The 24,688-nt window shown below is 47.5% G+C and overlaps 9 protein-coding genes; 4 read left to right on the top strand and 5 right to left on the bottom strand.

Moving 5' to 3' along the window:
* Positions 1 to 2,408: 2,408 nt before the first annotated feature.
* GSBLH_T00003777001 (uncharacterized protein) lies at positions 2,409 to 5,223 on the bottom strand (the record flags this gene model as incomplete). Its single annotated transcript, XM_013042568.1, has 4 exons — positions 2,409 to 4,784; positions 4,818 to 4,928; positions 4,959 to 5,045; positions 5,077 to 5,223. The coding sequence occupies 4 exons, from the start codon at positions 5,221 to 5,223 to the stop codon at positions 2,409 to 2,411; spliced, it is 2,721 nt and encodes a 906-aa protein (XP_012898022.1).
* Positions 5,224 to 6,475: 1,252 nt separating this feature from the next.
* GSBLH_T00003776001 (uncharacterized protein) lies at positions 6,476 to 8,913 on the bottom strand (the record flags this gene model as incomplete). Its single annotated transcript, XM_013042567.1, has 3 exons — positions 6,476 to 6,894; positions 6,925 to 8,857; positions 8,890 to 8,913. 3 exons carry the CDS (start codon positions 8,911 to 8,913, stop codon positions 6,476 to 6,478), a joined length of 2,376 nt encoding a protein of 791 aa, XP_012898021.1.
* Positions 8,914 to 10,603: 1,690 nt separating this feature from the next.
* Positions 10,604 to 10,886, bottom strand: GSBLH_T00003775001 (uncharacterized protein; the record flags this gene model as incomplete). XM_013042566.1 has 1 exon in its annotated part: positions 10,604 to 10,886. One exon carries the CDS (start codon positions 10,884 to 10,886, stop codon positions 10,782 to 10,784), a length of 105 nt encoding a protein of 34 aa, XP_012898020.1. The 3' UTR covers positions 10,604 to 10,781.
* Positions 10,887 to 14,378: 3,492 nt separating this feature from the next.
* GSBLH_T00003774001 (uncharacterized protein) lies at positions 14,379 to 15,465 on the top strand (the record flags this gene model as incomplete). Its single annotated transcript, XM_013042565.1, has 3 exons — positions 14,379 to 14,625; positions 14,823 to 15,257; positions 15,290 to 15,465. The coding sequence occupies 3 exons, from the start codon at positions 14,379 to 14,381 to the stop codon at positions 15,463 to 15,465; spliced, it is 858 nt and encodes a 285-aa protein (XP_012898019.1).
* A 923-nt stretch (positions 15,466 to 16,388) lies between these two features.
* Positions 16,389 to 17,369, top strand: GSBLH_T00003773001 (uncharacterized protein; the record flags this gene model as incomplete). Its single annotated transcript, XM_013042564.1, has 2 exons — positions 16,389 to 16,684; positions 16,718 to 17,369. The coding sequence occupies 2 exons, from the start codon at positions 16,389 to 16,391 to the stop codon at positions 17,367 to 17,369; spliced, it is 948 nt and encodes a 315-aa protein (XP_012898018.1).
* A 1,097-nt stretch (positions 17,370 to 18,466) lies between these two features.
* Positions 18,467 to 19,265, bottom strand: GSBLH_T00007155001 (uncharacterized protein; the record flags this gene model as incomplete). Its single annotated transcript, XM_013042563.1, is given in 7 exon segments — positions 18,467 to 18,606; positions 18,631 to 18,644; positions 18,665 to 18,850; positions 18,864 to 18,943; positions 18,975 to 19,099; positions 19,132 to 19,248; positions 19,253 to 19,265. Coding segments are annotated over 7 exon segments (675 nt in total).
* Positions 19,266 to 20,529: 1,264 nt separating this feature from the next.
* Positions 20,530 to 21,078, top strand: GSBLH_T00007154001 (uncharacterized protein; the record flags this gene model as incomplete). Its single annotated transcript, XM_013042562.1, has 4 exons — positions 20,530 to 20,698; positions 20,729 to 20,912; positions 20,946 to 20,982; positions 21,010 to 21,078. The coding sequence occupies 4 exons, from the start codon at positions 20,530 to 20,532 to the stop codon at positions 21,076 to 21,078; spliced, it is 459 nt and encodes a 152-aa protein (XP_012898016.1).
* Positions 21,079 to 22,474: 1,396 nt separating this feature from the next.
* On the bottom strand, positions 22,475 to 23,130 carry GSBLH_T00003772001 (uncharacterized protein; the record flags this gene model as incomplete). Its single annotated transcript, XM_013042561.1, has 3 exons — positions 22,475 to 22,912; positions 22,942 to 23,059; positions 23,090 to 23,130. The coding sequence occupies 3 exons, from the start codon at positions 23,128 to 23,130 to the stop codon at positions 22,475 to 22,477; spliced, it is 597 nt and encodes a 198-aa protein (XP_012898015.1).
* Positions 23,131 to 23,394: 264 nt separating this feature from the next.
* On the top strand, positions 23,395 to 24,390 carry GSBLH_T00003771001 (uncharacterized protein; the record flags this gene model as incomplete). The annotated part of the gene is made up of 2 exons (XM_013042560.1): positions 23,395 to 23,522; positions 23,547 to 24,390. The coding sequence occupies 2 exons, from the start codon at positions 23,395 to 23,397 to the stop codon at positions 24,388 to 24,390; spliced, it is 972 nt and encodes a 323-aa protein (XP_012898014.1).
* Between the last annotated feature and the right edge of the window lie 298 nt (positions 24,391 to 24,688).

The raw sequence follows: 24,688 nt of genomic DNA, 5'->3' as shown, positions 1-24,688 counted from the left end.
TAGTTTGTTAGACAATGGGAGAACAACGATACATTTGACATAGATTTATAGTAAACACATCCACGATGCTGATTTCGACTTACATATAGAATTCTTTCAACGATTCCAATCTCCTCCTCCAACATCTTCAAAATCTCATATCCATGCCTTGTATCGAAGTTGCAAACACGTTTTGCATTTCCTGTCCCATTTAGATGGGAGCTCCGTTTCTTATTCATTTTTAGTGATATTTCTGTAGATGGAAACGGAGTCAACTACCCCGACGAAGAGTAATAACACATCGATTTATTGATATTCCTCTAGATTCCGTCTTTCTCCAGTATTTGGATCCACAGACAATTTATCAATACCAATATGGACCCGAAGATATAGAGATGCCGTACACGGAAATATTGGTTTGTTCTGTTGTAGTCCTCGCGAATTCCTCAAGGAGGTGCAGAATTCGGCTATCGATATGGAAAAGTGGGAGAAGGAACGGAAAGGTACAGTTCTGAAATATGCATAATGCCAAGAGGAGCTTGAGAGTCGAAATCACAGCCACCACCCTTTTTTGGAGGTCCAACGCCCTCTCTCTATTCCAAAAGAAGCAGATCCAGTTCCTTTTTTAATAAGCGAAGTTGTGAAAGCACGAAGTGAAATTCGCCTCTTCCAGGACTTACTCAACAGCGTTTATTCTTCAGGCATGAATGCTTCAAATTATATGTCGCGCCTTCGCTTCTCTAGCAAAGAGCTCTCGGTAGACGAAATGAAAAAGAAGAATCGAACGCTGATCGCCAATTTGGAGTCCAGTTTTCTTCTCTTCCAAGAAGCGAGCTCCGTCTTTACGAGCGAAATCGAAGTCGTCAAGGACCTCATTCTATCGTATGCCTGCTTTCTCTTGTCTCCTGTCCAGAGAGCGGAACTTTTTCGATGATCTTTTGTTCTATCGAAGCCTCGTAAACATCGTGGTTCATCATGGAACCGACCTTTCCTACATCCGAAACGTCGATCCCATTATCGCTTTTTGTGGCTTTGAAAACAAACAAGATCTCAACGCATGTCTTCGAATCTTCCCTGGCGTTCAGGGACACGTTCAAATGAAACCACACGACGCCTCCTATTATTCCTATCTTCAGATCACCACCACACTCATCGATGATTCGCGATCCTACGACTCTGTCTTCGAGTAGACATCCACACCGAGTCTCATCTCCTCTAGTTTCCACGCAAAAAGCGTGAGCGCCTCTCCGTTCGCTTCGAAGCTTCCTTCCGAAGAAGAAGCCCAATCCAATCCACACAAACGATTGAATCTCCACATCATCAACTGCACATACCACTCCGTTCTCTGCAGACAGCTCTTCCGAATGCTCCACGACGGCTGTTTGTTGTTGTTGAAACAGGGATCGATGCCCTGCACCATCACCATGGGAAATGAAAGCGTTCTGCTCACCGTCGATAAGGTTTTTAGCATCAAAATCGAATTGAAAAACGCCGATGACGTGCTCACGAGCGAAGAAAAGCTCGAAGAGTTGCTGCGGGCGGAGTGGAATTCCAGAAAGCAGGCTGATTTTTAGAGATGAGCGAACGAGCACGTTGCTGAAAGTGTTGGAGGCGTTTAACACGCTGTTTTTGACCTCACTCCTCGAGCAATTTCACTCCGATTTGTACATCAACAAGCACCACGAGCACATTCTTCGCGTGGGCGATTACTCGTTCGATAAAAAGCGGTTGCTTCGATTGGCGACTTACGCGTGTCGCCAGTTCGTGTTCTTGTATCGCAAATTGTTTTTGAAATACTTCGTGTTCGTGCTGAGTTTGCAGTTCGAGTAGGCGATTCGTTGCGATTTCCATGGAGTTTACTGGTGTACGGGAACATCGAGCTCACGAACTCGCGTCTGGCCGTGAAGTACTCGCGTCGCAAGGATATTTTCACGATCACGGTGACGTTCAGCACGCTGGGAATCGCGAATTTCGTGTGCGTGTCGCAGGACGGCGTGACGGTGAACGGAAAGGCGTATTCGTCTCTGTTTGACTCGTTCACTGGCGTGCTCTGCTTCTTCATGCAGCATATTCGGCTTCTCTATTTGTGAGACAGGAAGGGGCGTGTGAGGCGTAGGAACTCCTGTCTGCAGCAGAAGCTGGCGATTAATATGGATGTGGGGAATGGACTGACCGTGATGAACGGGAACGGCGTGCTGACGGTGATTTCCTTCGATTACGTGGTGCCTTCGCCCATTGCTTTCTTCCATGCTTTCGTGATGTACTGCAACCAAGGCACGGTGATCAACAAGGATTCGGAATGGATCGGCATTGGGCGAACCGATAAGACATAGCCGTTCTCTTTCTAATGAAAGAAAGATCATTCTATTTTCCCTGTTTGTTCACTCAATCTCCACACATTTCTCAAACAAACAATCCATGCGTAGCAATTAAAAGCCAAATCCGGCGAAGGGATCAATCGTAGAGCTAGGAGCTCCAAAGCCGAAGTTCTGCTGCGCGGGCTGCTGCTGGGCAGGAGCTCCGAATCCAAAGTTTTGCTGGGCGGGCTGCTGAGCCGGAGCGCCGAAGCCAAAGTTCTGTTGAGCGGGCTGCTGGGGAGCTCCGAATCCAAAGTTCTGCTGCATGGGCTGCTGCTGAGCAGGGGCTCCGAATCCGAAGTTTTGATGGGCGGGCTGCTGCGCAGGGGCGCCGAAGCCAAAGTCGAACGGATTGGCCTGCGCCGGCTGCTGTTTAGGCTGCTGCATGGGCTGGGCGGGGGCGCCGAAGCCGAAATCGAAGGGATTCGCAGCGGCAGCGGGCTGCTGCTTGGGCTGCTGGACGGGCTGCGCAGGCGCGCCGAAGCCGAAATCGAAGGGATTGGCGGCGGCAGCGGGAGCGGGCTCTTGGACAGGCTCGGGCTCGGGCGTGTTGCCGAAGAACATGTTGCCGTTGCTGGACGAGAACACGTCGTACGCGTTGCTGTTGCTGCTGGGCGTCGTGGGCTGCGGCGTGCGGATGTGCGGCGACTTCGCGGGCGTGGTGACCGTCGCAGGGCCGAAGAATCCGCTCGTCGATCCGAACAGGTCCGCGGCCTTGTTGGTGCCGAACAGATCCGCCGCGCTCGGCTGTTGTTGTTGCTGCTGCTGGACGGGCTGCGCTGCGGGCTGCGCAGGCTGGGCGCCGAAGAAGCCGGTGGAGGCGGGCTGGGCCTGCTGGGCGGGAGCGGCGTCGTAGGCGGCGTAGTCGGGCTTGGCCACCTCGGGAGCGGCGTAGGCGTCGGTCTTGAGCGTGTTGGCCTCTTCCTCGCGCTCCTCCTCGGAGTCCTCGGGAGGATTGTACTCCGGAGCGCCGTTGATGCGCATCTCGTCGACGTAGGTCTGCAGGAAGGAGAGCGACTCGTCCGCGTCGAAGACGGCGTCCTCGGCGGCGGAGGGGAAGGCGACGGAGAGCAGACCCATGCCCTCCATCATGACCTTGAACATGTGGCCGCGCTGCTGGAGGTCCACGAAGCGGGACAGGCAGCACTCCTTCATCACGGCGTCCGCCTCCTCGGTCAGCGAGCCCATGCGGCCGCAGTTCTTCATGATGGCGTTGATGCAGTAGCCCTTGGTCTCCACGTCGCTCAGACGCTCGAACAGAATGCAGAGGCGGCGCACGACCTCCTCCATTCCCACCTCCGCGGTGTCTCCGTACTGGCCCAGCACGAACGCCAGCACCTGCACGAACACGGCGGGCAGCTTGGGCTCGTCCATCAGCTCCAAGTACATGGCCACGGCCTCGCCGCGCAGCTGGTAGTCGATATCGGGGTCGCCCTGGCCCTCCTCGAGCAGCTTCATGACGGTGGACGCCACGTTGTTGGGCACCATGTCGCCAGCGGCCAGGAAGAGCTGCGTGATGGTCTTGATGTACCAGGACGGGTTGGGGGCGAAGCGCTCCGCGAGGTCGTTCACGCGGTTGATCAGGAGCACCTGGAAGTACTCATCGTTGGTGGTCTTCAGGAAGTCCAGCATCTTGTCGATCACCACCTGCACGTTGTTCTCGTTGCTGATCGCGAACAGCAGGTCGATCGCCTTGCGGCGCAGCGCCTCATCGTCGCTCTGCAGGCAGTTCATCACGGCCATCTGGTGCTTGGCCGCCACCGTGGGGTTCTCCTTCACCATCTCGCCCAGAGCCATCAGACCCAGATACTTCAGGTTCGGCAGCGGGTTGTTGATGAAGAACGCAGTGGCCTTGCTCGCCGAGTCCAGCAGTTCCTGGTTCGGGTAGATGTGCACCACGCAGCGAATGCACTCGTACGTGATGGCGTGGCCGATCGCCGTGCCCGCGTCTGCAGCGGACATCGTCGACGCGATCACCTGGTACATCTTCTCCGAGTTCGTCTGGTCTCCGTAGCCCAGGTGCGACAGCAGATGCACGATCTTGATCTGCACCCACGGCGCGGGCACGTTGTGGTAGTCGTAATCGCGCGGGAGACGGTGCTCCACGATCTGCTTCAGGATGCTCACCAGCGAGGGCACCAGGTTCTTGCCGATATTGGGATCGTCCTTGCACATGTCGTCGAGCAGGACAACCGAAGCGGTCATCACCGCGGGATCCGAATCGCACAGAAGCTTGCAGATGTCGTCCGTCAGATGCGAAATGCTGTCCTTGTCCAGCTGGTAGAAGCGGTGCAGGGCAAGCAGCGCTCGCTTACGAACGAACTCTCGCTTGTGGTGGAGAAGGTTCGCCACAGGACTGATCACAGCGGGAATCATCTCCTTGGTGATGAGCATCGAGGTGGCGATCAGAGCGTTCGCGACCTCCACGTGGTCGTTCGAGGACATATCCTATCGCTCAGACGGTACGATTCCAATGGCTACCTTCTGGAGCATGTTAATGACCATGAAACGGAACTCATGCTCGGGTCCAATGCAGCAAGAAGCAGTCAGGTATCCAACCTTCTTCAGGTAGACGTTAGGATTTGCAGACAGCTACACATCGACCCCTTCTACAGAAACTACCTCAATGCACTTGATATATCCGAAGGAGCAGTCATGACCAAGCATTTCACAGTAGATCATATACAACATATTCTCCTTGGTTGTACGCTATCCATAAGTCAAATCCATTCAATCCTACGTTATCGCACTTTGTATCCATGATTCTCTTCTTCAGCTTAGACATTTCATTCACCACAATTCCATCTTCCTCTTGTTTGGACTTGCTATCTCCGATAGCTTTTACGAAATCCACAAACTCTTTTGACAAGTTGGATGGTACAGACATCGCCTATGTATAGATTTTTTGGAATAAAACATCCAAATCTGAATGGTGGTAATTTGACCCGAATGTAATATTACTATGATTGTATCTAGTATTTTTCGGTCGATTTGGGGTCATCTTTTAATTGGGTCATCTCCCGATTTCTGCATAGTGGGGCACAATGAGCGACCAAGTTCGAAACAGAAATGTTCTGTTCAGCAAGCTCGATCGAGACGAAGAGCTGAATTTGGATGGTACTATCGGTATTCCTTTTTGATCGTAGAGCAGGAAAAATTGTTAGAATATATGCGAGATGATTTAATAAAGCAAAGAACGATATGGAGAGTACGCCTTGGTTGTTTTCACTTCTTTCTTAGTATCTTTATTCTGCAATCGTTGGATTTGTCGGCATTGCATGTCTCTATGGGATTACGCAGGAGCCTTGGGGTATCATGCCGAATGTCGTACGAATCATGACGATTGGAAGATATGACCCTATGATTGCGTCTCCCCATCTCGCTCTGTGCTTTGTTGTTTGTACCCTTACTGTAAACGAGTCGTTCTTCTTGAATGTAGGTAATGTATACGCTATGGCCATGGCTTCGAATCTGTTTCTACAGCTCCGTGCTGCTTCCAGTCGCTTTCCACATATTCTGGATCTTTTTGTGCCAGTTGAGGTGGAGACAAGAGAACTTCGGCTACTCCCTGCTTCCCCATGTGTGCATTTTGTTCCCCGTCGTTGCAGACTTCATGGAGCGACGGAATCGCGCGATGTGGAGTCGTTTGGGAATGCTGGAAGAGTATCGTAACAAATTCAAAACGGTTTGTTCTGTTTTCTCACAAACAATTTGTTCACTCATTCATTCACCCATCCCTTCTCTTTAAGCATTCAGCGTCTTCAACGTGGGCTGATGTCGCTCCTCTTCCACCAAGTTCTCTGTGAGTCGTCCCTCCTCTTTGTCCGCCTTCAGTGTTCGCTGATGAATTCGCTTGCACTTCGGGCAATTCTCCATCGATGTGAAGCACTGCTTGTGGTACACGCTCTACCGCTCACTCCTCCTCCTTCGTCTCTACGTTGCAGCGTCGGCAGATCTTTGTGGTCTCAAACTGAAACGGGAAGATCTCCGGCCCCTTTCCACAGATCTCGCAGAAAAATCCCTTCGCTCGGCAGAGCTACAATAGACCTGCATTCGATTTCCTACCTCACAATCGTGTGTAATGTGTTTTGTGTAGCTCGCAATAACCGATTCCAACCAAGGAATCAGCTTGTTATTCTTCAACTAGACATCAAACCCAAATCGGCTCCTCTTACATCCTCAAAATCTTTGATAGACAGCATCTCCGTGCCCGTCATCAAGTACAATCGCGGCTCCAGCAGACGAAGCAGATCGTTCATCTGCTTGCACACTTTGATATAGTCGTACATGTAGCTCAGAACCGTCCGCAACGATCGCAAACGGGTCAGTAGAGGGTTCTTTTCGACCAACACCGGATCCAGCGCGCTGATACAAATCACTGGCTGTTCGTAGATGTTGCTTAGATAGTCAGCGCAGACATTGGCCACCGGATATTGCTTGAAGTCCCACTGACGAACCATTCGGGAAGGAATCATCATGGTTCGTTTTGTATGGCAATTCAAACAATAGTAGTAATGGCTGTACTCGCAGTATCGGTAGTCCTTCTTTAAGAAATTATCTACACTTCAAATCGATCAGTGTGGGGCACGTTTCTCGCCGATCCGCACGCCGCAGTCTGCGCAGCAGTCGTTCTGAAGCGCCAATCGGCACTCTTCGCTCATGTAGGAATTGAAAATGGTTTCGGTGAGCTCCAATTTCACGCGCACGCCGCCCTGGCGCTGTCCCAGCGGGTTGTGAATGCCGTATCCGCGCAGAACGAGCTGCAGAACGTCGGTCGTTAGCGCGACTTCCGGCTCCACCGAGCCATCGCTGAAGCAGCCGTCGATCAGGCCGCCATTTCGCAGCGTCAGCACGTTCTGGAGGTATTCATTCATAGCCGCAGCGGCTGCTTTGAGCTTCTCGGCGTTAGCGTTTCGTTTGGGAGCGGAAGGAAGCTTGGGGAGGGCGATTTTGTAGAAGTGGGCGAGGTATTCGGAGAGCGCTTTGAATCGGTTGTAGGCGATATCCACATTCCAATCCTCTACGTGGGTTTCTCCCTTCTGATTGAATTCGCGGTGGAGAGAAGTGTGGTACACAATGTCAGGCGAGGCTTCGCAGCTGCTGATTGTACTGCTCAGAATGCCCATGATCAGCATTTGCTGCGAGGGACTCAGGATCTCTTCCCCCGCAACTGGAGGCTCAGCTTCTGTGTTGATGGGGATCGCAGGAGTGGATTTCAGGAGACGGTCAAGCGCCGATCCCTCCACGATCGCTGGAACTTTCTCAGCCTCAGCTTTTTCAGCTGCAATTCTCTCAGCCTCAGCTTTCTCAGCTGCAATTCGTTCAGCTTCAGCCTTCTCAGCTGCAATTCGTTCAGCTTCAGCCTTCTCAGCCGCAATTCGCTCAGCCTCAGCTTTTTCAGCAGCAATTCGCTCAGCTTCAGCCTTCTCAGCCTCTAATCGCTCAGCTTCAGCCTTCTCAGCTGCAATTCTCTCAGCCTCTAATCGCTCAGCTTCAGCCTTCTCAGCAGCAATTCGTTCAGCCTCAGCCTTCTCAGCAGCAATTCGTTCAGCTTCAGCTTTTTCAGCAGCAATTCTCTCAGCCTCTAATCGCTCAGCTTCAGCCTTCTCAGCAGCAATTCGTTCAGCCTCAGCCTTCTCAGCAGCAATTCGTTCAGCTTCAGCTTTTTCAGCAGCAATTCTCTCAGCCTCTAATCGCTCAGCTTCAGCCTTCTCAGCAGCAATTCTCTCAGCTTCAGCCTTCTCAGCAGCAATTCTCTCAGCTTCAGCCTTCTCAGCTGCAATTCGCTCAGCCTCAGCTTTTTCAGCTGCAATTCGCTCAGCTTCTAATCGTTCAGCCTCAGCCTTCTCAGCTGCAATTCTCTCAGCCTCAGCTTTTTCAGCAGCAATTCTCTCAGCTTCAGCCTTCTCAGCAGCAATTCGCTCAGCTTCAGCCTTCTCAGCTGCAATTCTCTCAGCCTCTAATCGCTCAGCTTCAGCTTTCTCAGCTGCAATTCTCTCAGCCTCTAATCGTTCAGCCTCAGCTTTCTCAGCTGCAATTCGCTCAGCTTCTAATCGTTCAGCCTCAGCTTTTTCAGCTGCAATTCTCTCAGCCTCTAATCGCTCAGCTTCAGCCTTCTCAGCAGCAATTCGTTCAGCCTCAGCCTTCTCAGCAGCAATTCTCTCAGCTTCAGCTTTTTCAGCAGCAATTCTCTCAGCTTCTAATCTCTCGGCCTCAGCTTTTTCAGCTGCAATTCGCTCAGCTTCAGCTTTTTCAGCTGCAATTCTCTCAGCTTCTAATCGTTCAGCCTCAGCCTTCTCAGCTGCAATTCTCTCAGCTTCTAATCGCTCAGCTTCAGCTTTCTCAGCTGCAATTCGCTCAGCTTCTAATCGCTCAGCTTCAGCTTTTTCAGCAGCAATTCGTTCAGCCTCTAATCGCTCAGCTTCAGCCTTCTCAGCTGCAATTCGCTCAGCTTCTAATCTCTCAGCTTCAGCTTTTTCAGCTGCAATTCTCTCAGCTTCAGCCTTCTCAGCCGCAATTCTCTCAGCTTCAGCTTTCTCATCTACAGCCTCACTAGGTGCAGTATTTTGCAGATCATTCTCATAAATGTAATCTAAATGAGGTGGTGGAGGCGTTCCTGTAGGGTGACACTACGCTGTTAACTATCAGTATCCTACTACATTCCATCCATCTTGAGGAGGAATCTCAGATCCATTTCTAATATAGTATGAAGCTTTGGCTGAGATCTTTCCCAAGAACCATCTCCTTCCAGAACTCTTTCCTTATGGTCACTCTATTACACAAAGAAATACCCTTTCCTGGAACGTTAAAGCGGAACATCTCATAACCATTTTCACTCTCCCATCTACTTACTCCATCACTATCACATTATGCTCAACTGCAAAAAGAACAAACCGTTTTCCACTTGCAACAAATTCAGTATTAGCTTCAGTGAGTCCCGCCCCACTGATTTTAATCTTTACAACTTTATTTTCCATCCTTCTAGGCAATAAAGTGACTCGTTATTTAGAAGTTCGCTTGTATTTACAAATGATCCACTTCCACGGTTTTCCATCCAATATGGCGGCGACATTTCCTTTTGCCAGTTGTATTAAGATTAAATATCTGAATGCAACAAGCGCTTTATAGCGATATCGATAATTATTACGAGGTGTTCTGTGGAAAAGGAGACACGGTTGAGCTACAGTGCGGAACGGTTTTCGTTATTCTTTGTTATCTATTCATAGGACGAAGTAATCACTTCCACCGTTGATTTTTGTACTATTTCGCAGATCTTTTGTCTAAGCGAAAATGGTTCATTGCTGGACTTTAGCCGAAAGTCCATTCTGTCTATTGCGCATGAATGTAACAATTTAATTTTTAATTTATGTTTTAGCTCATCACAAGAATCGCATTCCTGTTATGGAAAATGATCTAGTCGCTCTTCTCAGTACTAATGGAAAGGTTTTCTTTGCTCATTATCACCTCTATTTGTAGCCAACTACGGATCTTGCCATTGTGACAAAAGTAAACAAATCGATGACAACGCTGTTCTACTTGACTGGGTCTTTTAAACTGAAAGTGCAAGATGTTTGGGTGAAATCCCTTCGTTTTATCGGACGTGGCTTTAGTATTGACAAATATTACGAGCTGAAAGAGTACAAGTTTTCTCTGGAATATAAGTCCCTTTTCACATATCTAAGCAAAAATATGATGCCTTCCCAATTTCAAGAGGAAATGGGAATTCCAAAAATAGTCTACGAAATTGGTGAACATTTTCCACTTGTAGCTTCTCTTTCAGGGAGATTCTTTGACTCCACTCCCAAGTATTCGCATGATGACTTAGAAACGATTGCACCCACTACACGCAGAAAGTCAAGATCAAAGCGGAGATTCTTTTCGTCTTCTGAAGGAACTTCTTTCTCTCTTTCTTCTCCAGAACCCTCCATGTCTCCCTTTTCCCCATCTTCGCCCTTGCCGTCGCCTAGGGAAATCCACCGTGATGACGATATGTTATCTTCCGTTATGAAGACCTACCGCACTACACGCGATCATCTCGTTCGAATGTGGCTCAACATCAACGAGAAAGTGACTCCTCGCTCCAAAAAGATGAAAGAGGACAGCAAAGTAGCTTTTTTTATCGTTTTCCCGTCTAATCCGCAGGAACGATATATCGCAGATTCGCAGCTGGAAGGAGCAGAATCAGCGGAGGAGGTTCAGCCTCCGGGTGTTTCATTTCCCGCAGATTCTACCCACTACATGAAGTTTTTGTCTGGAAACAAAAAGAGTGACCAGTATCGAAATTTGAAGAATTACCGGAAACAAATCGCAAAAACAAGCAAGCTTCACTATAGCGCTTCAGGAATACGGCTTCACCCCATTCCTCTGTGTACCGAGCAAACGAGTAGGGACAGAAAAATTCGATTCTCTGTTCATGTTTCTTGCCATGAATACCCGTCTTATTAGTCAAAGTGTTTGTTGGGAATCATTTTTGTTTCTGCTCGAAGGTGGTCCTATCCTGGGTGCTACAACATTGCACAAGCACAAAATAGGCTTCAAGTACAGCTGCATTGCTTTATGGAATCAGGAGAGTTTTACCCAATCAGAATAGCCATTTCGTTTTTCAGGATTTCAGCAGTTATTGTTTGATACATGAGTGATTCTGTTTCGGTAGCACTCCGATCTAATTCCTATCGGACAAGTCTTCAAGAAACCACACGCTTGAGTCGTAATCGTCTATCTAACAACTCGAGCGTTTCTGAACTAAGTCAACAGTTGAGAGCAGCTAACCTCTATGCAGTGGAATCTGGGTTCATTGGGACCGAGGATCGATCCAACAGTCAGATGTCTCAAGGGATCCGAAATAGTTTGAACTCGGGAACCGATCTTTCGTGTAGCCTGTCTTACGATCAAGAATTAGACGAAATTATGGAAGCAGATGATAACAGTGAAGGTCAATTAACTGATGACCAGTTCATACTGGAGTTTGCAAAGCGTTGCGCTAAATACCCTGGAAGAAAGCCTCTGCTTCTAGATATTGAGAAAGCGATTCCTCGATCACAACGAGCACGACTTCCTATTATCCTGGTATTTTAATGCTAGAATTGAATGAAGTTCAGAACCAAGCATTCGAAAAACTGAATAGTAATGACCGAACTGAGGCAAATTTGCCTCCTGCCCTCTATAACGCATTACTAAGTGGAACCTGTAAGAGTATTTTGACAGAAGGGCAATCGTAAGGCTACATTGTTTGAATCCAGCTATAGTCAACGTGGCATTACAAAAGAAAACGAGTTGGCGTTTTCGGATGATTTCAAAAATGGTTATGATTACCAAAAAGGATTTACAATTAGACGAGGCCTTTTTAAGTTTTCTCCAAACCCTTTCGTGCTTTCAAAACCTCAGTTCGTATCAAGTCAGTCAGCTGCTAAGCCTTCTTAATCCAATTCCTTTCCAAAAACACGAGTACTGTTTAAACATCGGTTTAATGTAGTATTTTAATCAAGGAGGAGGAGTTTGTGGATCGTCTCATCATTATCATTCGAGGCACCATTCAGAAAATCAAGTTTGGTACACTGGATAACCAATGTATCTCTCATTGTCCCATTTCTCATCTAGATTACCCCTATGGCTCATTGACCTCTGGATCTGTCTATGGATCCTCTTTTCTAATAGTTCCTCAGTTCGCTACTTGTTCTCTGTTCTCTCTGACCGATGGACTGGCAGTCAGCCTTTCCCAGTCAGATTACATGTCCGTCATTTCGTTGGGAAACGAAGCGGAGAACGAGCACAAGGACATTTCGCTGTTTATCTCTTCCCTGAATGTCGAAGCTCCCATGGGAGATGCGCTGTATGATATGCCGAGAAAGCCGCAAACCCTCAAACAAGTTTCAACGAATTTGACTGAGTATGCGGAGAGAGTGGAAGCAATTCGAGACCAATACATGATCTCGGCAGAGTGGTATCAGGTGAGTATCCGTGTTCTAGACGCATTGTTTGATAATCGGAGAGAACAATCGTGTACCAGCCATGTATGTAAAACGATCCTGGAAGAAATGAAGCTGGATGGAGTGAAGCTGTTTATCACGAAGGGAAATGAAGACATGGAGCAAATTGTACATTCATTGATCAGTGGTGACAAATAGTGCATGGAAGGAGCGGACATCACGGTCAATATTCGTAATCCCTTGCTCAAGGACTATTTCGTTATTATGAATGACAGTGGGGGTGAAGTCATATTTGATTGTTTGAATGTCCCGTTGTACCACTCCGAGCAACTCTTTGGAGTCCTGTATGTAACTCGCAAAACTGTATCTGCGACTGTATCTTCCTTTTCTGAAAATGAACGCAATGTGCTGAACTCCATAGGGACGTCGCTTTCGTATTTCACCCGAGTATTCTTGGATTTAGAAACTAATTTGGTAGCTGCTAGTGACTCCGCCCTCCTGTTTTATGTTCGATCTCGCAGATGAAGATCGGCTAACCTTCACGATTCAGTCCATAACTCTGTTCAAGAATGCAAACACGCAGCTTCTCTATACGCGCAATCTGATAAAGTTTGCGTCTTTCCAGAAGGAGGTTTGTACTTCCGATTATAAAGAAATACCCATTTCCAGCGGAGATTACCTGTCGATCTCAAAGAATCTCGCCGAAGTGTGCAACCGGTATCATCCATTCCATATATATGTGTGATCAAAATAGGCTTGTAACCACCAATATCCGTATCAATCGAACCAACCTCAATTCGATGCTCTATGTCAAACTTTGTATCGGCGGCTCTACTGCGATTGGTGTTATTCCAATCTACGACGAAGAGGTAAAGGAATCGTTTTGGGTCAAGCAAAGGGCTATTTGATTGAAGGACAGCAAGAAATTATCCTCTTTGAAGAGAGCCAATTCAATTGGAACATTCCATCCTTTTATGAGCACGCAGATTCCATTGGATCGGTCATTATCGAGATGAAAAGACGCGAAAAACGAGTTCGATATGCCTATTTGCTGCGTGAGCCAGAAAAGAGCGTGGAGAAATCGAGCGATCTGCAAGCACTGGAACGAATCGCAAAATATCCGATTCAGTAGGCAAGGTATGAATTCATTTCATGTAGGTCTTCACTCTCCGATGGAGAGAAATCGCTGCTGATCAAGTATGGAGCCTTCTGCAAAAGTCCCTATCTATCGCTATTCCTTTGTCAATCGATCGATGTACATTCTCTGCAACACTCCTTTTTTTATCTTCTAGTATCTGAACCCTTCCTCTCTGAATCGCATCTATTCATTCTTCCCTCAAACTCTCACTTCGCAATACCAAAATTCCATCAACGAATTGGAAGAAGGAAATCTGCATCACCACCAAGTCGTCGGCCATCTCTTACTCCTCTTAGGAAGAACCAACTGCGATGTGATCATGCGTGAGATCGTCGTGCGAGAGTTGGACGCGATTCTCAGCCACGAGGAATACATTCTCTACGCTTCGCAGCTTCTGCAAGCTACAAAGTGGGAAGTGTTTGATAACAACGCGTTGATACGGCTTCTCCTTCGCCAGGCGATCGAATTTGAAGATTTTGCTTATGTTCTCTATTGGCAACTGCAAGTACACAATTGATTGAAGGCTTTGAGTTCTAGTCGAATAGTGCCTATCCGTGGTTTCAACAGAGATTCCAGAAATACCTTCAAATTCTATTATCCGTAACCAAAACACTCAAAATCAAAGTCGGTTCGGAGTACTTGTTGGTGAAACAACTGATGAGCATTGCTGAGCAAGTGAAGCTAATCAGCAATGCGAAGGACCGCAACGTAGCAATCCATTCACTCCTCAATCGCAGACTTCGCTCCTTTCTCAACTCCATTCCGTCGTTTTATCCGTTCCTTTCTCGCTTCCACTCTACTCCAAACTCGAATTGGCTGCCATTAATTGGACCAAATGCCGAGTGATGGGGAGCAAAAAGCTTCCTCTCAGTCTATCGTTTGTGGTGAATCAGCACCAGCAGTTAAGCAGTATCATTGGTGGAACGATGTGTGGACGATCATTCTACTCTCATATGTAGGGTGTCTGGGTTGGGCGAAATGAGCGTTCTGGTGAAGAAGGGCGATGATCTGCGAAAAGACCAGCTCATCATGGGCGTGATGAAGATCTTAGGAAGGCTTCTGGAGGAGAATGGACTTCGAAACCTCTTTCAATGCTACGCCTGTTTGAGTACCAGCGAAGACGAAGGTCTGATCGAAATCGTTCCGAACTCGATTACGATCGGTGATGTGTACAACGACGCGAATAGTATCGCGGCGTCGGCGATGAATGAGGAGATCAGTGCGTGTTGGTTGTTCCTTTTCTCTCTCTAGAAACGCACAGGCTGCTGAATAAAATCAATACAGCGAAGCGCGTTCTGCTTCACAACTTCGCGATTCAAGAATATCTCATCACCAACTCCGCAGTGAGGAATCAATCTCTTCAGCTTGAACGAGAACGACAAGAACAACTGCTCCGCCTCGATACACCGCGCATTCTCAAAGCGAAGAAGCGAAACGAATCTCTGCGAGACAGTATTGAAGAGATGAGCGAGCGGTTCGCTGCTTCGCTGGGGCAGTACATGATGTTCGTGTATCTCGCAGGGATTGGGGATCGACATAACGACAATATCATGCTGAATCAGAACGGATATTTCCATATCGATTTCGGACATATTCTGGGACATTACAAGTCGAAGATGGGCATTAAGAGAGAAACGCATTCCTTCCTCTTTACCAAGGCGTATTTCAATGTGCTAGGAGGTGAAACGCACCCAAACTTCAAGTGCTTCTTGGAAAACGCGCTCGGATGCTATCGCGTTATTCGGAGAAACCACACGCTGTTCTATGCGTTGTTTGAGCTGCTACGAGACAGTGGAATTGATGAGATTGACTCCGACCAAGATACGCAGTTCTTCTTAGATTCATGCCACTTGGAAAGTAGAGAATTTCGAATTCCGCTAAATTTGTAGTGAGTGAGGAGGAGGCAGAACAGTGGATTGAGAAGGAAATTCGCAAAGCAGTGAACAGCAAACTTCCCGTGATCAACGACTTCTTCCACGTTTTGCGTCATGCCTGCATTGTTTGTTCTACACGCCCGTTAGAATGGACACACAGAAACTCCAACAGAGAGAGCTCAGTTGAGTAAGGAACAATCATCTCTGGGAGCGCTCCGCTCACCGTCTCATATCCTCTACTTTCGTCCTTGCATCTCAAAGAAAGAGTATCAGAAACAAACCTGGACAAAACCGAATAAAGGCAAAAAGGAAAGATTTTCTAATTTGCTACAATCTTATTGAATCTGAACCATGGAAGTGCTAATTGATTATTTTGGAGATGAGTATCCAGTTCTAATTCGGCCTGATAAGACGGTGAAGGAAAACAAAAAGGAAATTGCTGTTTGGCACAGTGGAGTGGTCTTTTGGCGTAGAACAATCTGTCGATCGAAGAAGAATACATCCAGCTGTACATTGGAGAGGAAGAGTTAGTCGATGACCAAACTCTTCTTTCTTATTCTGTAACGTATCACTCTCACATCACTCTCTACTACGACAATCCGAACATCATGATAATTGTTACCTGCGAAGAGGAGCAGCATGAAATTGTTGTCGATTACCGCAAGGAAGCAGAGGAAATTATCCGCAAATACAAGGAGGTATTGCAAATGCTATTCGACATGACGGGCAGGTTTGTAGTGAGTCGTTCAAAGAGATTGATAATGCGCGCTTTGAAATTCATATTGCTGGAAACGTTGTTGACCCTTCGAGCATCATTTCGGACTGCGGCATCTCGCACAACGACGCCGTCTCTCTGGAGCTCATTCCCGATCCCAACGAAGCGGCCAACGCGAAGCTCCAAGAAGCCACCGCCCAGCTCCAGAAGCTCTCCGAGTCTCTCGAGAAGGAGCGTGCGCTCTCCGCGGAGTTGCAGCAGCAGCTGGCCGCGAAAGACGCGCTGATTGCGCAGCAGCAAAGCGAACTTCAGCAGCAAACCGAGACGATCGCGCAGCTCCAGCAGCAGCTCGAAGAGTTTTCGGAGCTGCGCGCGCGTCGCCAAGCGCGCATCGACGCCATGCAGCAGCGCCGAGCAGCTCTGCAAGCGGCAGCGGAGCAGAAAGCGAAGGAGAGAGCGGCGATGGCATCGAAAAGCGCGGAGAAATCGCCGACGCCGTCGAAGTCGCGAAGTCGAGCGCACAGACATCGTCGAGCGGAAGAACCGAGCGAGCCGGTGGACCAGGAGTGGCAGATGACGATGGAGGACGAGAAGGAATTCACACGGCTGTATTACGAGCTGGGCGACGTGGATTTGGAGACGCTGCGCGCGGAAATGGCGGATTGGGGCGCGGACGACGCGTCGATTGACGTGATGTTTGAGTGAATGGAGGGCGAAATGGATCGTAGATTGCACATGGTGCCCATTGAAAACGAATCGAAGGTGAAAGGAGTCGAGTTCTGTGTGGCGATGTTTCTTTGTAAGAAGGTCGTGAATGGCCGACTGCTTCCTCAGGAACTCCCTGCCGTTCTGCAAGACCAAATCGATCGCTTCTACGAATTTTCTTCTTCGTCTTCTTCTTCGTCTTCGTCTTCAGAGAGTGAATCGTCGAGCGATTATAGCTCGCGATCTGAGCGAGCGAGCGACTACAGCGATTACAGCGAATCGGCTTCGAGTGACTACAGCGATTACAGTGATTACAACGACTACAGCGAATCTTCTTCTTCTTCTTCCTCCAGCGAGTCGGATGGATTGGGAAGTCCCAAACCCGCTCTCATGGCCAACGCCTTCGCGCGCAAAGGCCGCACCACCACGTCCATCGCCGAGAAAACGTCCTCGAAAGCCAAGAAATCGCCGAAGGAGAAATCGCCGAAGGAGAAATCGCCGCAGAGCGCAGGACCTGCGAGACCCAGCTGGAAAATGCCCGAAGAGACGCGGCGGAAACTGGAGACCGAGGTATTCCCGCGGTATGCGGGAGAGGCGAAGGAGATGAGCGTGTCGACGCTGCGAGAGACGTTCCGAAACGCGGGAGTGAGCGACGAGACGGTGCAGCAAGTGTAGGCAGAGGGAAGAAAGAGCGTGACGCGCAGAATCGACTTGGTTTGTCCGGGAATGACGTCGATTTCCTTCCCGTTCTTCGCGGTCAGCATGTTCATTCTCCAGAAATTCCAGCAGGGCATTCCGTTGCCCAAGCGTCTGCCGCATCCCCTCAAAGTCATGCTGCCCGCCGCGCCGGTGCGAAGCGTCTGGGAGCTGAACGAGAAGAAAATCGACGAGTTGGAATCGATCTGGAGCAGCGTCAGCGCGGGGGAAGCCAAAATCCCCGCCAAAACGGGCCGCGAAGCCATCCAGAAAGTGTGTAAGAAGCCGGCGGTGGCTCGACAGATGTAAAAACCGAAGAGAGAAGAGTGAGAATGTAGAACGAAACTGGTGATCGGTGAAACGTCCGAGTTCTCGAAGAAGCAATTGATGGTGGGCGTATTTATGGCGCAGGTGGCCGCGAAGGGCGGATTTGAGGCATAGAAATACAACAAGGGAGCCAACATTTCCACCTTCCTCCCTGCAGAACTTCGCGAATTCCTCAAAGACCCCGAGCCCACCGAATCTCCTGAAACGCCCACCGAATCTCCTGAAACGCCCATCGAAACCCCTGAAACGCCCACCGAAACCCCTGAAACGCCCACCGAAACCCCTGAAACGCCCACCGAAACCCCTGAAACGTCGTCGGATTCGTCCTCCGATTCGTCGGATGCGATCAGTATTTCGTCGTTGGAGGAGCCGAGCCGGAATTGGGAGATGGCGCAGAGCGATTTGGAGACGGGGAAGCGCGTGTTCGCGAGCCAGGCGCGCGAGAACGCGACGCTGAGCGAGGTGAGCACGAAGGCGTTTTTCCGGTCGATCAGTCTGCGCGATGGAGAGATCGAGCAGATGTAAACGTGGAAACGTGGAATGACGGGTAGCGTGAGACTGGTGACGAAGGGCGCGATGTACCCGGTCAACGCGAATCAGTTCGCCGTGGCGTTCTTCATGGCGCAAGTGCGTGTGGAGAGAGAGAGTGAGCGTGTAGAAGGTGAAGCAGGGGATCCAAGTACCGGCGAAGCTTCCCGTTTCATTGCAAGGCTATCTGTGGTGTGTTTGTTCTCAAACAGAAGCGTTGGTTATTCATTGAAGATCTCTTGGAGATCCAAATACTCGGTGGCAGATTCGTCGTCTTCCTCTTTTGCTTCTTGGATCTGACGAATCTGCTCGGCGCGAGTCAGATGATCGCTCTTCGCCTTGATTTGCTTGTATTTGTTTACTAGAAACATGTTCCAATCCCTACCTCGCAGCTTTCCCCTTCGGCTTACGTCCAATACGGATTGTTCTCATCGAAGTCGAAGTCGGCCACCAGCTCGCGATGCTCGAACTCCAGATATTTCACCGTGTTCACGAACAAATTCAGCGCCACCACCTGGAAAACGACGGGCAGTCGGATTTCCCACTCGGACGGCACAAAATCGGCGAACGAAAATCGCATTTCCTGCGTCCCCAGCAAGTTTTGTCTACACTCAACACCTCTCCAATGCATCGCACAGCGTCTGCAGATAGAGCGGAAAGGGAAGAGAGGGAATGCCATACTCCTCCAACCGCGATTTCTAGCAAGAAACAAAACGCTGATTCGACTACTTGCGAAGCATAGAACGCGTAAATCGTGCTTAACGAGATTTCTCCGGAGAATTCAAGATCCAAAATATTGAACCAGTAGCGCACTGCTTCCGGACTTCGTTTGTTTTCATCAGCAAGCACCAAATCTGCATCTCAGTTCCTCATTATTTCATTCTACAGACGAACTCCTCATACCCGATTTCTTCGCGATCCTTGCAGAACTTCCCTCGACCCCGTCCCTCCATCACACAATCCAGCGTCAACTCGCTACTCGCTCGACTATCGAACACAAAGCCTACGTGAGACACACATCTCCATAGTGCCGTAAGTCGTTTTTGTTTAATAACCCGTCATTGTCGCTATCCAACTCGCAGAACAACCGCCACAACACGAAGGCGCTTTCGAAACTAAACCAACGATACCCCTGCGATTGATTTGTTCAAAAAAACAGAAAACAGGCTCGGCTTCGCTCTGCTCGTTTTGCTCAGCCACAAGAAAAAGTTGCCGCGAAAAATCGCTTGCTTTCATTTCCGCCCGCGAAATCCGGCATATTCCCGCGGAGCCCATCTAGATGAGACGCAAAGGGGAAGCGAACGCGGAAGAAAAGAAGCGGAACGATGGTGTTTGCGTAGATTTGGTGTGAAAGAAGGGAGGAAACGCGCTGATTTAACGGAGAAACGTAGGAAAGAACGTCTTCATTCGAAATGGATGTGAAAAGAGGAACGATCAACTAAGCGATAGAGGTGTTCTGAAGTGATGAATTGCGTGTTTTCAGCGATCTGTGTGGAAAGGAAAGTGAAATAGCACATAGTCAAAGATGATGTCAGAGGGTTCGCGATACTCGATATGATCTAAGTAATAACTATGTGAGATGGGAAAAAGCTGGAAAATACTGAATATAGTCAGATGAAGAGAGTAATGAGGTGTTGTCTGTAAATCGTCAGAAAAATAAAAAGACAAATACGATCCTTATTTACTGATAAGGCAACAGAACGAACGAAATAGGGAAAAAGCACAGCGGGGAGCTGCAAACACTCCGTTGTGATCCTTTCACCAATACGATTGTTCATCGTAGAAATGTCTTCTGTGTTCATGTTTTCTTCATTGAACACGTTTTGAATCGAATTCTACACACTATTATCTCTCTTCACAATTTTAAAATACGACTACCGAAAACGACTCCACAGCACTGTATTCAGACTATATTATAACCATTCAATCCCAAAGAACATACGGGTGAAGCGGGCTCAGAGAGAATGATCAATTGTTCTTCGGGATACACATCCTCTGTATTTGTTCTACCCGATAAGATGATGGAAACACCCAAACTCGACTTTTCCTTCTACAGACGATGAATCCGGTTTTGGTATATCAGAAAGAGAGAAGGTCTCGATCGGCTCCATTTTCGTAGAGTAAAGCTGCTTTAGACCATCTTCACACAAAAGCCAATGAACAAGGTAGTTCCTTTGCCGAATCGTCTCCATTTTAGTAGAGTAGCAGGCAAACTTAAAACAGACACCACTTGATTTGGAAAATGGATCACTTCAAACCCCGAACACTCAGAGTATTATCCAAAATGGGTCGAATTGTGAAAGTCATATCGAAGGAAGGGCAAGCGATCGAGATCGATGAAGATGTCGCCGTCACATCCAAGTATCTACAGACTGTGCTGAAGGAAGATCCCAATTGTGAAAGTATCCAAACAAATATCCCCTACGAGTCTCTCGAGATTGCAAAGAGATTCTGTGAGCCATTTTGCGAAAACTAACGCGTAGTGGAGTACCATGTGAATAAGCCCATGGATCCTATCCCAAAGCCACTCGCAGATACGCAAAACTTCGCCAACAATGTCAAGGATCAATTTGATGCGAACCTTGTGATTAACCTGAATCGCGACCAGATTTTCCGTCTTCTGTATGCCGCTCAGACTCTACAGAACGACTCTCTCATTTCGCTTTGGTAAATGGACAGGGTGTGTCAACTGATGTGTAGTGCTGCATACATGGCGAGTATGATTAACGGAAAGAATGTGAACGAGTTGCGAGATTTTTTCCAGGTACTAGATGACTTAACGGAGGAAGAGAAGTTGCAGATTGAAAAGGAGAACTCTTGCTTCCGTTTGTAACGATTTGATTGTTTTCAACAAACACACGATTGATTCGCTTCCAAGCTAAGACCGCTGTCATCCCAGTCTACACCCTAATGTTTCCCTCCATTCTCCTACAACACAAAAAATCTGCATTCTTCAAGGAGGCCCATGGATAGTCCTTTCTTGAGATATGCTTGTTGTACCAAAAGTCCTTGTATCCGATAGGCTTCTTCAGGGACTTTTTCCAGTAGGTGTCTGTTCCCATGTGAATTCCATGCACTGTGCTTCAACAATAGACTCAAAAAGGTACCTGCTTTGGTTGTGTCTATCAAATAGCCGTTATGCAGACGAATCATTCCCATGATCCAGTTATCAATGTAATATCGACCCAAAACAACCTTCTCGTAATTCTCGGTTTTACTACTCATCAATTTACCGGAATAGATGAAGTAATCCTAAATACAAGGAGCGAAATTAGGTGTACAGCTGAAAAGGGATTCCTTGTTTTCCCTTGAGCATAGCTCTCCTCAAAAGAGCGATTGAACCCATCCAGCGATAGGAAATCGATATTGAACTCGGGCACTTCATTCACTCGCCCTGCCATTAAAAACGGTTTGGTATCAAATATCTGCTTCCGAGTATCTGCAAGAATGGAAAGGAGCGGGAAAAGAGTGGTCGATAACAAAATATCTCCGTTGACATACCCATAGAAAGAAGCATGAAACAGTTGTTCCGTTATTTTCATTATAAACGGAAAAACAGGCTTGCCATACTCGTTATATCGAAATAAAACGCGAAATCCATAAAACATACTTGACTGTTGGAATAATGGTAAGATTGGCCTTCTTACAAAGGTCCTGGATAATGGGGCAATCGCTGAAAACAACCATACGGAAATGAAAATGACGCTGAAGAAGCGCATAGCTTCGAACGAATACCACATGATCATACTCGAGCTTCTATCACAGTCACACACCACAAAAAAGCAAACTTTAGCGTAGAGGGTTGTGCACAGGACGACTGAAGAGGATGGAGAGTGGATGGAGATGCTCTGATCACTAGCCATCATGTTTCACAAATAGATCGAACGGCAGCAAAGTAATGTAGTGATGGACGTTCATAGAGTGTTCGTTTGAATCGATAATCTTGGAATAGATAGTATGGTACATTTCTATATAGAGGGAATGGTACAGCAACGAATTTATCAGAAATAGCTAAAAATAAGCGAGGAAAACGAGACATACGAGAAACATGCAGACAGGCAAGGAATGCTTCTCAAAAAACGACTCTTTCTGCTGATTCGGGTCTTCATTTTTCATTTCATGCATTGATAAAACAAACAATAGGAAAAAATAAGAGGACGCCCCATCACGATTTAAAACACGATTTGGCCAGAAATCTCGGTCGATGAAGGGATAAACCACAAATCGTCCTACAATTCACAAGTTGTCAATTTGCACACAAGACGATATTTGAGCTGATATGCGATGTAAATGAGAAGCAATTCAAAGAAAAAGTGCACAAAATAGATCGGGGTGGGAGACAAGGGAAACAAAATCACAGACACGCCCAAGTTCACTGAGGTATATCTAAATTCGATTTCGCTCCTATCTAAAAAAAACATTGTCAAGTGGTTTAACGACTGCTGCTGCATCGCGTACGACCCGTAGATCGTTAGAAGCAACGATACGATCACGATGAAGTACGAGACATTGCGCTGGTAGCTCGAATATTCACGGTTAACAGTCGCTGAAACAAGCAGACCCACAAGAGTGCCGACATTGACGAATGCCAAACTTAGAAACGTGTACACGAGTATTTTGCGTGATACTTTGGTCTGAGACGGTTGACCACGACTATACAAACATTTCTAGACAAGAACAAAGACAAACAGAGTACATCTTGTAATCGAAACTCATCCTCATCCTGCTCGTTAAACCGAGGATTGATTCCAATTTGGGCTTCCCCCAAAGGCGTGATAAACTCTACAAATGCTCGTTTGATCAAATAATCCTTTCTATTGATTAATTATTCTCTTTTCGTGTACAGAATTGGATCAGAAATATGTTTACGTTGAAATAGCCACATCTTTGGATATTCTCGTTCTTGAGGGTCCTAATGCATAAGATCGTCAGTAGCCATTCAATACCATCGTTGTGACTATAATACGTGAATACACAAAAATCTATTTGGTCGTCGTTGGATGAGATATGGTGGACACGAGCAGCGATCGTCATCGCCACCGTCATCGTCATCGCCATCATCATTCTAGAGTATAATTTGGGAGAAGTGTTTATAAGATAGAATCATAGCGATGAGGGAAAAGATCTACTCTCAAAGCACCGAAAACTAATGAAGGAATATGCAGAAATGAAGCGGCAGCTCAATCCGAAAAATGTGACAGGTCCGATTACGGACAGTGACGCTATTGCGCGTAACTATAACTTTATAATGGAATCCGACGCATCAAAAGCACAAAAGTAGAGAAGGTGTGGTTTTGTGAGGAATAGCTGGGAGCAGCGACTCGCTATCCGTTATTACAATCGATTATACAAGGAGTATGCGCTTGTCGACCTCACCTATTACGAGATCAACAAGATCGGCATGCGTTGGCGAACAGAACGCGAAGTCATCGATGGAAAGGGTCAATTTTCGTGTGGCAACCTCCACTGTGACAATACCAACACGCACGAATTATGTTCTTATGAAGTTCCGTTTCGCTACAAGGATTTGGAGGGAAAAGTTGTTTCGACGCTCGTGAAAGTCCGGCTCTGCGGCCCGTGCGCGTATTCTAATGAGAGGCAAGTTACAATTAGATTGAAGCTTTTCCACAGAAAAATCCGGGAGACAGAATCGGAGCATCCTGAATTGCGGAAGAAACGCAAAGCTTGTGAGACTTCGCAGGACGTTTTTGATTATATTACATCGATTCTAAAGGAGGAAGGACAAGTAGAAGCGAGTTCCGCAACGCCACTTGCTCCTTCCAAGGACATTGTACAGAATGCGTCTAGAGAGATTTTGGTTTCCCAAACATCGGTGAAGCGAGATGAAAATCCGATCAAGGAGACGCAGAAGAAGCAGAAGAAGCAGAAGAAGCAGAAGAAACCAAAAACTGTCAATGGACATGTTCACTACAGTTCAAGCTCAGATTCAAGTTCGGAAAGCGATTCAGAATCCGATTCTGCCGAAGCTAGTGCAAATAGAATGGGAAATGAGCAGAAGAAGGAGATTGATGCCGACGGAAATGAGGTGATATCCACGTCCAACGACGTCTGGAAGACAAGTGTGGAAGTGGAGCACACAGAGAACGAGAATATGGACGATTTCATCAATCAGTTGTTTTTATAATCTGTTTATTTTTAAAAACGAGAGTACAGACGATTTGTAAAGTGTGGAGGCAAAGAGCCGAAAATAACGTTTTTTCGGTTTTTAGTCGAATGGTTTCTTATCTTGTTCTCTTCAAAACATATGAGCAATCGGCAGAATTTGAAGAGTTTACAAACGGTCACAACACACTTAGCCGTTCTATTTGTTCACTACGATCAATCTATCTATTTTTGAAAGAGAAAAAAGGATCCTGGCTATAACAAACAAATTCTTCGGACTTTGCTTTAAAGACTTTTTCATAAAGTATGTCTACTGCACT

Source organism: Blastocystis hominis, assembly GCF_000151665.1.
Source record: "Blastocystis hominis, Singapore isolate B (sub-type 7) whole genome shotgun sequence assembly, scaffold_4".
Classification (NCBI taxonomy): domain Eukaryota; class Bigyra; order Opalinata; family Blastocystidae; genus Blastocystis; species Blastocystis hominis.
This window is presented reverse-complemented; position numbering and strand designations above follow the sequence as displayed.